The 15079-nt window shown below is 43.3% G+C and overlaps 1 protein-coding gene across 1 annotated transcript in view; it reads left to right on the forward strand.

The window, feature by feature from the left end:
* TMCC3 (transmembrane and coiled-coil domain family 3) overlaps positions 1 to 15079 on the forward strand; it is a 150198-nt gene that overhangs the window by 102949 nt on the left and 32170 nt on the right. Inside the window, exon 2 of the mRNA XM_069764730.1 lies at positions 1280 to 2193. Within this exon, the coding sequence (XP_069620831.1) occupies positions 1280 to 2193 (914 nt within the window). The remainder of the gene's footprint in view (positions 1 to 1279; positions 2194 to 15079) is intronic.

Raw genomic sequence — 15079 nt, forward strand, 5'->3', positions numbered from 1 at the left:
TGAAACAAAAACTGCAACCATGGCTTTTTAACTAGCTCTGTGTGCATGTATGCCTGCCACTTGGCTGAATGATTTCGAGCCTCCATAGTGGGGCAGGTTGACCAGCACAGCTGTAGAGTCTGTGTGCATCTATTACAGTATTAAGAGAGGTGTTAAGTAGCAGGTTTTACAATTAGATATATGGCATATACCTTGTTTTCTGTGCACTATAATTGGTATGGTAGTAAATCTTTTAGGTGTGCACTGTTATGTTGGTTACTCAAAGCTAGGGCGTTTCCCATGAACGTGTGATGATTGTGAGTAGAACACATAGCAAGCATATTTCGGCTGAGACGTGTTTAATTACATGTCTGATACTGTGCAAATGGCCAAAATATCTGTTGTAAAACCTCAGGGATTTTCTGTGTCCTTTAAAAAATAAATAAATAAATCTACGCATACAGTCAATGGGGCAATTCTATCTCAGACATTTTATTGCATTTTGACTCCCTGTTAGAGAAGTAATGGAATGCTGCTGCTTGCTTTCTTACTTAGCGGTTTCTGTGCTCTTACAGAACAGATTGCAGAAAGTTGCCTACACGCACAGCCACCTCTCCATTCATTCTCCATCTGACAGTGGCGGTCTTTTCACCAGGTTGGAAGGAAATGGGGGGACTCTTATTTTCAAGCATTCATAATTGTGGATTCCAGAAGTGGGACACACATCTATCAGACATTTGTCATGCGACATAGCCACTACTAAAAGCATCACCTTCCCTGTTGTAATTTTGTGATCTCATGCTTCAACCACAGGGATGCGGAGTCAGTAAGCTAAACCACCGACTCAAGACTGACTCCTCAATTTCTCTAACCTCTGACTCCAACTCCACATCATTGCCTTATTACTGTGCATCTCAACTAAAAGCCCAGATCCTTAGATGAGGAATAGAACAGACCTTTATAGGACGTTTCATAACTTTCCCAAATTAATATGAAACATTTACAGAACATCCTGCACGGTACCCAACTTATTATATATTTTATGAGACTGTCCATTTTATACTGACTCCCAAAATGGACACCGACTCCACATCTCTGACTCCACAGCCCTGGTTGCAAGTGTGCTTTCACATCATTAATAAGTGGTGCATTTCGGAGATATGAGTTAACTTTTAATTAGACTTGTGCTTAACAGTTGGGTTAAAGTAATGTTCTAAAAGTCATGCTCCTTCATCCAGATAAATTTTTGTGAAGATAAATTCCATCCAAGTTGTAAGTAATATTTGTGGTTTTTTTCTAGGTGGACAGGTCTGATATGAACACGCTCAGCTTGCCTCTCAACATAAGACGTGGAGGATCAGATACCAACCTTAACTTCGATATACCAGATGGCGCCCTAGACTTTCACAAAGTCAAACTTTCTGCCGACAGCCTGAAGCAGAAAATTTTGAAAGTCACAGAGCAGATCAAAATTGAACAAAGTGCTCGTGACGGCAATGTGGCAGAGTACTTGAAATTGGTGAATAGTGCTGATAAACAGCAGGCAAGTCGAATTAAACAAGTATTCGAAAAGAAGAACCAGAAATCTGCTCACTCTATAGCACAGCTGCAGAAAAAACTAGAACAATATCATAAAAAGTTAAAGGAAATAGAGCAAAATGGCTCTGCCGCCAAAAGTACCAAGGATATTTCCAAAGAAAATCTGAAAGATCTACAACATCCTTTAAAAGATATCACCAGCGTTACTCGGCCTGCTGCCCCAGTGGAATCCTGTAAAATGGGTGTACCTGGGGTATCATTGACTCCGCCAATGTTTGTTTTTAATAAATCAAGGGAGTTTGCAAATCTTATTAGAAATAAATTTGGAAGTGCCGATAACATTGCTCATTTAAAGAATTCGCTTGATGACTTTCACCCAGAAAGCACTTCCAGAAATTTGAGTGGTAGTGCCACAATAGTGACAAAACCCAAGTATGTAAGTGATGATGAGTGTTCTAGCGCAACATCTGGTTCAGCAGATAGCAATGGAAACCAGCCATTTGACGCTGGGCGGACAAATACTGCGGATAGTCAAGATCTTGCTGTCTTTCTGGATGAGCTGAGAGAAATACGAGAAGCTCAGTCTCAGCTGGCAGAAGACATTGAGCAACTCAAATTACAGTTTAAAAGGGACTATACCATTATTTCCCAAACATTGCAAGACGAAAGATACAGGTAAAATCTCATTCCATGTACTTTTTTCTATTTTGTATCTCTTTATTCACATTTATTGCATTTAAAATGAATCCTGTCAGTAGGATCAACTCTCCTAAACAGTCTATATAGGCATGCAGGTCATAGAAAGTTGAATATAATGATACTTTGATATCTGTGATATGATGTCTTACTCCAAAGAAATCCACATTTTTCTTAATATTTATATTGGCTGTTGTGATCTACGGGTTCTACATAGAATCTGCCTCTACATCACCCATGTCAAAATCTGGCCTGCAGAGAGTATATTTGACCCCAGCCTGGCATCCCACTTTCAACTGTATCGGCATCTTGTGGGGCCCATTATACTGTATGGAGGACTGTGTTGGGTCATTATACTGTATGGAAGGCCATTCAGGGCCCATTATATTATATGGAGAACTATATAGGGCCCATTATACTGTGTGGGGATCTCAGTTCGGGAATCGTTCTGTGATGGTGTCACCATACTTTGCCGGGGTGGTAGAGGGGGGCATGGGTACAGTAAGGTCATCATACCGTGTGTGTGGAGAGTACTGTGGGGGAATTTGCTGTGAGTGTATCTTGCGGTGTTTGGGAGGCACTTTTGTTGTCATCATGCTTTATTATCTGTATTATACAAGGTTATCCTTTGTTACATATTTAAGCAATTGAGCCAAATGCGTTTACTGCTCTTACATGACATATTATTCCAGTATGCCTCATATGTGATCATGTGTTGATTTTGTTCTAAGATCTATTAACCTTCGTCCGGCTGAGTAGGTACAATTGTAACTATTCCGTTTTAAAATCGCAATAACTTTTTTTTTCGAAAAGCCGTAGAGGGCTGAAATTTTGTGACATCTCTGCAGTTTTGGTCCAGAATATATTGGCCAAATTTCGATAAAATATATATGAAGGTACAATTGTACCTCTGCAGCCTGTTAACGTTGTAAAATTATGCAGCCTGACAAAGGTTAATTGTACTTTGTTCATGGAACAACCTACTTTAAGTTTGTTTCCATATGAAAAGGTTCGTTGTTCTACTTGAGAAAGAAAAACTTCCTCAATTGTAGACATTTTTATTAATAAACATCAATGTTGGCTCACAACTTTGTCCAAAATTTTAATTTTGTCCCTCTGTACTTGAGTTTGACATCCCTGCACTAGAGCTTAATTTAAATCAAAGGGTACATTAACAGTGTGATACGTAATGGTTGCCCTATGATTGTATATCTCAGTGCTAACACCCACTTTCCTTTAAAATGAGCTCTGGAGGTGGATTATCTGGGAGCTCTGTGTCTGGCCCATAGATGTCAATAGCAAATTTACAAATGTTGATTTTTCTAAAATATGACATCAGATTACAAATATCAAGGTTTCATTTTATTCAACTTTCTATGACCTAGATGCCCGTATAGACAGCTTAGGTGTGTTGATTCCATTGACGAAATCCCTTTAACCCCTTGACGACATTTGACGTAAACTTGGAGATCATGCGGGCAAAGGAGCAGTTCCTACACGTTCGGTACACGATCGCCGCCGGGAGCTCAGCTTAACTGAAAGCCGAGCCTTGTCTGTCACTGCCATGTGTGGTGCCTGCATTGCCCCGCGCCACTTCACAGCCTGAATGCTGCGATCAATAGCGAAGCGGTATATTGTGACACCGTGTAAACCGGGGAAATCGATGTAAATACTTTTATGCCCAAAAATTACAAAAGTATTCTCGCAGTGATACCTTTTATTGGCTAACCAGACAAAAATATATTTGCAAGCTTACAGAGCACAGAATCTCCCTTCAGGCAGGATTACAAATTAGTTAATAAGACAAGAGCAGAACATTCATGAGGTGGAAGGGGTGATGCATCCTTAGGATATGTGCACACGATGCGGATTTTGCTGCGGATGTGCATGTCACTTCTTTCTGCGTTTTCCGCAGCGGTTTTACAACTGCCCTTATGGAAAACCGCGGTAAATCCGCAGCGGTTTTCCACTGCGGATTTGTCAAATCCGCTGCAGAAAAATCCGCAGTGGACCCAAATACGTGTGCACATAGCCTTAAGATAAGCCAATGATTTAAATTTGGGCATTTTGTTACAAAAGGAGAGGATGTGTGAATGTTCCCTTAGTTATCTGGAGTCCTGGTAAAGGTGCAAATTGCCCACGTAAGTGAGTCTTAAATCCAGGTGGTAAATAGAGTCCCATTGTCAAAGAATTGAACATCTTTATCAGTTTGAATTCCCAAATTCTTCTCTGTCTTCCTTAAAATGACATTTTAGTATTAAGACTTTTAAATCTGTCATACAGTGTCCAGATCCAGAGAAATGTTTTCCCATTGGTGACCAATTCATTCCTGATTGTGTGTCTGTGTAGATTCATCCTTGTTTGTAGTTTTTGCATGGTTTCCCCAATATAAAGCCCTCCAGGTCACTTTGTATATTGTATAAGCTACACCACATTGTGGCATGCAAATATTTCCTTAAAAAAAAAAGCAATCTGGCCACAGAACCAACTCTGCAATTTATCAGGTTTGCGCTCCATCACAACTACCGTATTTTACTGACTATAAGACGCACCTTTTTCCTCCCAAAATGTGGAGGAAAATGGGGGGTCTTATAGTCCGGATATATTGGCTCTGGCTGTGGTGGGGGATCGGTATCGGAGGAGCAGCGGGACACAGAGGCAGGAGCCGGCGGCTCTGGTTAACTCCTGTGCCCGCTGCTAAAGAGAAATGAATATGCACTGCATTCCACGCCCATGGGCATGGAGGGAAATTCATATTCATTTCTTCCTGGCATCCTGGTATGATTGATTGGCCCCATCTCTTTGCTGGTATAATTGGCCCCATCCCACTCCTGGTAGTCCCAGTCCCAGTCACGGCCCCATCAGAAAAGATTAAAAAACCTTTAGGGTATGTGCACACGTCAGGATTTCTTGCAGAAATTTTCCTGACAAAAACCGGACATTTCTGCCAGAAATCAGCATGCATTTTTACCGCGTTTTTGGTGCGTTTTTTTTTATGCGTTTTTCCCAAATGCATAGAATAGTGGGAAAAACGCAGAAAATCCGCAAAATTAATGAACATGCTGCTTTTTGTTTTTACCGCGATGCGTTTTTTTCGCGGGAAAAAAACGCATCATGTGCACAAATATGCAGAATGCATTCTAAATGATAGGATGCATAATGTATGCGTTTTTTAAATGAGTTTTTATAGCGTTTTTATCGCGGAAAAAAGCGAAAATACCTGAACGTGTGCATAGCCTCACTCTTACCTTCCTCGCAGTCGCAGCGTCCTACTCCGGTGCCAGCAGCTGATTAAGGCTGCGTTCACACGTTCCGGTTTTTTCGCGGTTTTTCCCGATAAAAACGCTATAAAACCGCAAAAAAAAACGCATACAAGAAGCATCCCATCATTTAGAATGAATTCCGCATGTTTTGTGCACATGATGCGTTTTTTTCCGCATAAAAAACGCATCAGGCACAAAATCCGGACATGCTCATTCTTTTTGCGGTTTTTATGCGGATTTCCCACTGCAAAATGCATTGGGAAGTGTCCGGAAAAAACGCGGCAAAACCGCGGCAAAAACGCATGCGGATTTCTTCCGGATTTCATGCAGAAAATGTCCGGTTTTACACAGGAATTTTCTGCATGAATTCCTGAACGTGTGCACTTAGCCTAAAGCTTGTAAGCAGCGCATGGCAGGGACATCATGCGCTGCTCACAAGCAGAGCACAGCTGCCGGAATACTCACCGGGTGTTCATCGGAGATCGCGGTGAGTTTCCATTCCTCTTCAGTAGCGCGCACTGTCAGCCACCTGCTTCCTGCTCCTGCCGGTAGTCACGTGTGCTGATACTTAAGAGAAATGAATATTCTGAATATTTTTATTTTGGGGCATAATATTTACATCTTTGGATATTGAGAAATTGCTGATCAACCCTTCTAACTTCCTAACAAAATAAATTGTTAAAAAAATGATGCTGTTTATCTCAGAATCACTGGGATACATTGAATCATTCCAGAGTTGTCACATTAAGTGACAGTGGTCAGAATTGTAACATTTGGCCTGGTCAGGAAGGTGGAAACAGGCTCGGGGTGAAATGGAAACTGTTAGGCTTAATTTTCCCTGTGGCAGCGCTGCAGGGGACCACCTGCCATCTTGTTCTCACAGATTACAGGCGACTCTACAAACACAAATGGATTTGCCAAAATCAGACAATCCATTTATGCACAATTCTAATTTTTATTGTTAGTAGGCAGTCATTGAGATGAAAGACTTCATGGTGTTTCCTGTGGGTTTAAAATGAGGGGAATTTGTTCTCAAGGGTTTTCTTAACAGATAATCTGTTTTTCGTGACCGTAAAGCTGCAGATGGCCACATATTTGCTCTGAACTGACATGTAAAGGGAAAAATATATTCATTGGAGCCATACACGTGAATTGCAAGCAAGCAAAATACTGACCAGCACCTTCGAACAGACTGGAGCAAGTGTGAACAAGTGCGAGCAGCCATGACTGCATTATATACAGACCAAAGAATGCAGCAGCACTCAGTATATGCTAAGATGTATGCAAACATTGACTATAGAGAATGTAAGCTGCTGTATAGAATATATTTGTAAAGTGGAGGTACTTGGCGTCCATATTGCTTGGTCCTGTAAGAGCAGAGGTGGAGACTCTTTTTGAGTAAATACTGATTGGTGCATGCAGTTTGCTTCCCCAGAATGTAAGAACAGGATGTAACATATTTTGAGAGGTTTATTACATTTCTACAAATGTATTAAATGGCACCACTTTTTACACATGTAAGCTTCCTTATCCTTATGCTAGCTAATGGCAGGTATACATTACACCAATATTGTCTCTCACTGGTTTATCGCAACAGAGAGGGGCCAGAAAAAGTGGTGTCTGATTTCACATACTCCTGCACTGATTAGAAGCACTTCACCATCACATTATACAGTTCAGGTTTCTTCTAGCAGTGCAGAGGTTAATCTGTTCAGATTCTGTTCTGCTGCATAGGCCGCATCAATAGTAAAATGTTTGTCACACAGTGTTAATAGCAGCATTAACAGACTGCGTTACACCGCGTTATGCCGCGGGCACTGATTGCAGGGGAGTAGGGAGCGGCCATTTTGCGGCTGGACTGTGCCCGTCGCTGATTGGTCGTGGCGAGCGGCTGCAACCAATCAGCGACTTGGGATTTCCGTGACAGACAGACACAGACAAACAGACGGAAGTGCCCCTTAGACATAGATATATATAGATATAGATATATAGATTCAAATGCTAATTTCTCAGTCATGGAGGAACGGACTGGCCGTGTAAAGGTATTGGTGGTCTTGTTTTCAAAAGAGCTGTATACTCCTAGTTGCAGGATGACATCCGCTGACCAATTCCATTTAGCCACATTTGTTCCTTGGACAGTAAAACTTAGCTATTTGGTGCTTGTAGTAAAGCATACCCTTTTGCCTACAATGATGACATTACACTTTCCTCTTATAGTTTTCAGTTCTCGTATGAGCCATTTAATTTCAAACATCCTGATTAAGTCGCCATTGTGGTCTGTGCACGTAGTGTTTGTTTGCAAGTTCTGGCTATCGATATTCCCCTGCTATAAAGGTAGTTGAATCATTTTATTATGTATGACCTTTCTGTTCTTGCGGGTTGCTTCGGCTAGGGTGTTAACTCTGCAAACAGAATATCTCTACTTTCATCACATGAACAACTTAGTCAGCGCCAGGATTGTAATTTTTATGATTTCTTTTTATAATTATGTTATTTTCAAGTCCAAAGGTTTATGATTTAGTTTAACGCTTTTTTAATAACAAAATCTATTGCTGTCTATCATTTCTGCAGTAAGCTGCTAGACTGCAACCCTCACGAGGCCTGGCCATGTTTGGACTACGGTTGCCTAGAACTCCATTGTTTATCCGTGGTGGTTACCAGTGAAAACAATATGGCTCCGGAGTTCGTTTGCTAACTATGCCTCCAGCCACAATATTTATCACTGCCCAGCAAGATGGACCATGTTCCTTTGACTGGAGTGAATGAAAAGCTGTGAATCGCCCTGATTGCACCATATTTTATACATGCACTACAAAGTAATGCCAAATATTGTTTTTATTGCTAAGATAAAATAAATGAAGAAATATTTCATTGCCATAAAATATGGAAAGACTGATTTAAAGGGCACATTTCATGAATAGTAGAAAGTCCTTGGTAATTACGTGCTAGTTCGCATGGTAATGAGTGTTGTAAATATTAACCCCTTCCTGACCTGTGACACAGCGTATGCGTCATGAAAGTCGGTGCCAATCCGACCTGTGATGCATATGCTGTGTCACAGAATGATCGCGTCCCTGCAGATCGGGTGAAAGGGTTAACTCCAATTTCACCCGATCTGCAGGGACAGGGGGAGTGGTACTTCAGCCCAGGGGGGGTGGCTTCAACCCCCTCCCCCCAATCCCGTGGCTACGATCGCTCTGATTGGCTGTTTCACTTTCAACAGCCAATCAGCAATTTGTAATATTTCACCCTTGAAAAGTGGTGAAATATTACAATCCAGCCATGGCCGATGCTGCAATATCATCGACCATGGCTGGAAACCCTGATCTGCCCCCGCCACCGATCTCCTCCCCAGTCCTCCGTTCTGTCCCGTACTGTGGTCCGCTCCCCTCCGTCCTCCTTTCCGCTCCCCTGTCCTCCTTTCCGCTCTCCTGTCCACTCCCCCGTGCACCGATCCACCCCCCCAGTGCTCCAATCCACCCCCCTGTGCTCCAATCCCACCCCCTCATACTTACCGAGCCTCCCGTTGTCCGTCCGTCTTCTCCATGGGTGCCGCCATCTTACAAAAAGTGCGCCCGCCGAATCTGCCGGCAGATTCGTTCCAGGTAGGTTTTATCACAGTGATCAAAATAAAAAAAATAGTAAATGAACCCCCCCTTTATCACCCCCATAGGTAGGGACAATAATAAAATAACATTTTGTTATTTTTTTTTTCCCACTAGGGCTAGAATTAGGGTTAGGGTTAGAATTAGGCTATGTGCACACTGTGTGGATTTGGCTGCGGATCCGCAGCGGATTGGCCGCTGCAGATTCGTTGCAGTTTTCCATCAGGTTTACAGTACCATGTAAACCTATGGAAAACCAAATCCACTGTTACCATGGTGCGGAAAATACCGCGTGGAAACGCTGTGTTGTATTTTCTGCAGCATGTCAATTCTTTGTGCGGATTCCGCAGCGTTTTACACCTGTTCCTCAATAGGAATCCGCACGTGAAATCTGCACAAAAAACACTGGAAATCCGCTGTAAATCCACTGGTAAAATGCAGTGCCTTTTTACCTGCGGATTTTTCAAAAATGATGCGGAAAAATCTCACACGAATCCCCATTGTGTGCACATAGCCTTAGGGTTGGAATTAGGGCTAGGGTTGGAAATAGGGTTAAGATTAGGCTTGTGGTTAGGGTTAGGGGTGTGTTGGGGTTAGGGTTGGGATTAGGGTTAGGGGTGTGTTGGGGTTAGGGTTGTGATTAGGATTATGGCTAGAGTTGGGATTAGGGTTAGGGGTGTGTTGGAGTTAGAATTGAGGGGTTTCCACTGTTTAGGCACATCAGGGGTCTCCAAACGCAACATGGTGCCACCATTGATTCCAGCCAATCTTGCGTTCAAAAAGTCAAATGGTGCTCCCTCCCTTCCGAGCCCCGACGTGCGCCCAAACAGTGGTTTACCCCCACATATGGGGAACCAGCATACTCAGGACAAACTGTGCAACAACTATTGGGGTCCAATTTCTCCTGTTATCCTTGCGAAAATAAAAAATTGCATGCTAAAACATAATTTTTGAGGAAAGAAAAATGATTTTTTATTTTCACGGCTCTGCATTGTAAACTTCTGTGAAGCACTTGGGGGTTCAAAGTGCTCACCACATATCTAGATAAGTTCCTTGGGGGGTCTAGTTTCCAAAATGGAGTCACTTGTGGGGGGTTTCTACTGTTTAGGCACATCAGGGGCTCTGCAAACGTAACATGATGCCCGCAGACTATTCCATCAAAGTCTGCATTCCAAAACGTCACTACTTCCCTTCCGAGCCCCGACGTGTGCCCAAACAGTGGTTCCCCCACATATGGGGTATCAGCGTACTCAGGACAAACTGGACAACAACTTGTTGGGTCCAATTTCTCCTGTTACTCTTGTGAAAATAAAAAATTGTGGGCTAAAAACTAATTTTTGAGGAAAGAAAAATGATTTTTTATTTTCACTGCTCTTCGTTATAAACTTCTGTGGTGCACTTGGGGGTTTAAAGTGGTCACCGCACATCTAGATTAGTTCCATGGGAGGTCTAGTTTCCAAAATGGGGTCACATGTGGGTGAGCTCCAATGTCTAGGCACACAGGGGCTCTCCAAACGCGACATGGTGTCCGCTAACGATTGGAGCTAAGTTTTCATTGAAAAAGTCAAATGGCGCTTCTTCCCTTCTGAGCCCTATCGTGTGCCCAAACAGTGGTTTACCCCCACATGTGAGGTATCAATGTACTCAGGAGATATTGCCCAATACATTTTAGGATCCATTTTATCCTGTTGTTCATGTGGAAATGAACAAATTGAGGCTAAAAGAAATTTTTTGTGAAAAAAGAAAGTGCTTTTTCATTTTTACGGATCAATTTGTGAAGCACCTGGGGGTTTAAAGTGCTCACTATGCATCTAGATTAGCTCCTTGGGGGGGTCTAGTATCCAAAATGGGGTCACTTGTTGGGGAGCTCCATTGTTTAGGCACACAGGGGCTCTCCAAACGCGACATGGTGTCCGCCAGAGATTGGAGCCAATTTTTCATTGAAAAAGTCAAATGGCGCTCCTTCCCTTCCGAGCCCTGTCATGCGCCCAAACAGTGGTTCCCCCCCACATATGGGGTATCGGCGTACTCGGGACAAATTGGAAAATAACTTTTGGTGTCCAGTTTCTCGTTTTACCCTTGGGAAAAATAAAAAAAAATGTTGCTAAAAGATCATTTTTGTGACTAAAAAGTTAAATATTCATTTTTTCCTTCCATGTTGCTTCTGCTGCTGTGAAGTACCTGAAGGGTTAATAAACTTCTTGAATGTGGTTTTGAGCACCTTGAGGGGTGCAGTTTTTAGAATGGTGTCACTTTTGGCTATTTTCAACCATATAGACCCCTCAAACTGACTTCAAATGTGAGGTGGTCCCTAAAAAAAATGGTTTTGTAAATTTCATTGTAAAAATGAGAAATCGCTGGTCACATTTTAACCCTTATAACTTCCTAGCAAAAAAAAAGTTTGTTTCCAAAATTGTGCTGATGTAAAGTAGACATGTGGGAAATGTTATTTATTAACTATTTTGTCACATAACTCTCTCCTTTAACAGACCCCCTTTAGTCCTATTTTCAAGTGCAATATACGAAATAAGGTAGATTTAGTGGAATTGTTTGTTCTTGATGAGGAACTGAAAGTGTTTATTACACATTTTTTAGATGAAACTCCCTAGCTGACACGAACACAAATTTTCAGTTAAATGACTTGTTAATGACACTGCTTAACAATGCAGTAGAAGACTCTGCTCCACTTTGTAATATTACTACTCCATTAAATGTATATGGTCCACATCTTTAACCCCTTCCCGACCTGTGACACAGCGTATGCGTCATGAAAGTCGGTGCCAATCCGACCTGTGACGCATATGCTGTGTCACAGAATGATCGCGTCTCTGCAGATCGGGTGAAAGGGTTAACTCCCATTTCACCCGATCTGCAGGGACAGGGGGAGTGGTAGTACAGCCCAGGGGGGGTGGCTTCACCCCCCCGTGGCTACGATCGCTCTGATTGGCTGTTGAAAGTAAAACTGCCAATCAGAGCGATTTGTAATATTTCACCTAAAAAACTGGTGAAATATTACAATCCAGCCATGGCCGATGCTGCAATATCATCGGCCATGGCTGGAAACACTAATGTGCCCCCACCCCACCCCACCGATCGCCCCCCCCAGCCCTCCGATCTGTGGTCCGCTCCCATCCGTCCTGTGCTCCGCTCCCCCGTCTTCCTGTCCGCTCCCCCCGTGCTCCAATCAACCCCCCCTGCACTCCGATCCCCCCCGCACAGCGATTTCCCCCCCCCCCCCGTGGTCCGATCCACCCCCCCGCACAGCGATCCCCCACCCCGTGCTCCAATCAACCCCCCCGTGTTTCGATCCACCCCCCTATGATCAAAATAAAAGAAATAGTAAATGACCCCCCCCCTTTGTCACCCCCATAGGTAGGGACAATAAAAAAAATAAAGATTTTTTTTTTTCCCACTAAGGTTGGGGTAAGAACTAGGGTTAGGGGTAGGGTTAGGGCTAGGGTTAGGGATGTGCACACGTATTCTGGTCCTCTGCGGATTTTTCCGCAGAGGATTTGATAAATCCGCAGTGCTAAACCGCTGTGGATTTACCGCGGTTTTTCTGCGCATTTCACTGCGGTTTTACAACTGCGATTTTCTATTGGAGCAGTTGTAAAACCGCTGCGGAATCCGCAGAAAGAAGTGACATGCTGCGGAATGTAAACCGCTGCGTTTCCGTGCAGTTTTTCTGCAGAATGTGTACAGCGATTTTTGTTTCCCATAGGTTTACATTGAACTGTAAACTCATGGGAAACTGCTGCGGATCCGCAGCGTTTTCCGCAGCGTTTTCCGCAGCGTGTGCACATACCTTTAGAATTAGGCTATGTGCACATGGTGCGGATTTGGCTGCGGATCCGCAGCAGTGTTCCATCAGGTTTACAGTACCATGTAAACATATGGAAAACCAAATCCGCTGTGCCCATGGTGCGGAAAATACCACGCGGAAACGCTGCGTTGTATTTTCCGCAGCATGTCAATTCTTTGTGCGGATTCCGCAGCGTTTTACACCTGTTCCTCAATAGGAATCCACAGGTGAAATCCGCACAAAAAACACTGGCAATCCGCGGTAAATCCGCAGGTAAAACGCAGTGCCTTTTACCCGCGGATTTTTCAAAAATGGTGCGGAAATATCTCTCACGAATCCGCAACGTTGGCACATAGCCTTAGGGTTAGGGTTGGAATTAGGGTTGTGGTTAGGGGTGTGTTGGGGTTAGGGTTGTGGTTAGGGGTGTGTTGGGGTTAGGGTTGTAATTAGGGTTATGGCTACAGTTGGGATAAGGGTTAGGGGTGTGTTGGCGTCAGAATTGTTTAGGCACATCAGGGGGTCTCCAAACGCAACATGGCGCCACCATTGATTCCAGCCAATCTTGTATTCAAAAAGTCAAATGGTGCTCCCTCACTTCCGAGCCCCGACGAGCGCCCAAACAGTGGTTTACCCCCACATATGGGGTACCAGCATACTCAGGATAAACTGCGCAACAATTACTGGGGTCCAGTTTCTCCTGTTACCCTTGAGAAAATAAAAAATTGCTTGCTAAAACATAATTTTTGAGGAAAGAAAAATGATTTTTTATTTTCACGGCTCTGCATTGTAAACTTCTGTGAAGCACTTGGGGGTTCAAAGTGCTCACCACATATCTAGATAAGTTCCTTGGGGGGTCTAGTTTCCAAAATGGGGTCACTTGTGGGGGGTTTCTACTGTTTAGGCACACCAGGGGCTCTGCAAACGCAACGTGATGCCCGCAGAGCATTCCATCAAAGTCTGCATTTCAAAACGTCACTACTTCACTTCTGAGCCCCAGCATGTGCCTAAACAGTGGTTTACCCCCACATATGGGGTATCAGCGTACTCAGGAGAAACTGGACAACAACTTTTGGGGTCAAATTTCTCCTGTTAACCTTGGGAAAATAAAAAATTGCGGGCTAAAAAATCATTTTTGAGAAAATAAATTTTTTATTTTATTTTCATGGCTCTGCGTTATAAACTTCTGTGAAGCACTTGAGGGTTCAAAGTGCTCACCACACATCTAGATTAGTTCCTTTGAGGGTCTAGCTTCCAAAATGGGGTCATTTGTGGGGGATCTCCAATGTTTAAGCACACAGGGCTCTCCAAACGCGACATGGTGTCCGCAAATGATTGGAGCTAATTTTCCATTTAAAAAGCCAAATGGCGTGCCTTCCCTTCTGAGCCCTGCCGTGAGCCCAAACAGTGGTTTACCCCCACATATGGGGTATCTGCGTACTCAGGACAAACTGGACAACAACATTTGTGGTCCAATTTCTCCTATTACCATTGGCAAAATAGGAAATTCCAGGCTAAAAAATCATTTTTGAGAAAAGAAAAATTATTTTTTATTTTCATGGCTCTGCATTATAAACTTCTGTGAAGCACCTGGGGGTTTAAAGTGCTCAGTATGCATCTATATAAGTTCCTTGGGGGGTCTAGTTTCCAAAATGGGGTCACTTGTGGGGGAGCTACAATGCATAGGCACACAGGGGCTCTCCAAACGCGACATGGTGTCCGCTAACGATGGAGATAATTTTTCATTCAAAAAGTCAAATGGCGCTCCTTCCCTTCCGAGCCTTACCATGTGCCCAAACAGTGGTTTACCCCGACATGTGAGGTATCGGTGTACTCAGGAGAAATTGCCCAACAAATTTTAGGATCCATTTTATCCTGTTGACCATGTGAAAATGAAAAAATTGAGGCTGAAAGAATTTTTTTGTGAAAAAAAAGTACTTTTTCATTTTTACGGATCAATTTGTGAAGCTCCTGAGGGTTTAAAGTGCTCACTATGCATCTAGATAAGTTCCTTTGGGCGTCTAGTTTCCAAAATGGGGTCACTTGTGGGTGAGCTCCAATTTTTAGGCACACGGGGGCTCTCCAAATGTGACATGGTGTCCGCTAAAGAGTGCAGCCAATTTTTCATTCAAAAAGTCAAATGGTACACGGCGCCGCAGAGAGAGCCACCGGTGGACAGAATAGCAGCGCAGCAGCCC

This window comes from Ranitomeya imitator, chromosome 4 (genome assembly GCF_032444005.1).
Source record: "Ranitomeya imitator isolate aRanImi1 chromosome 4, aRanImi1.pri, whole genome shotgun sequence".
Taxonomy (NCBI): domain Eukaryota; kingdom Metazoa; phylum Chordata; class Amphibia; order Anura; family Dendrobatidae; genus Ranitomeya; species Ranitomeya imitator.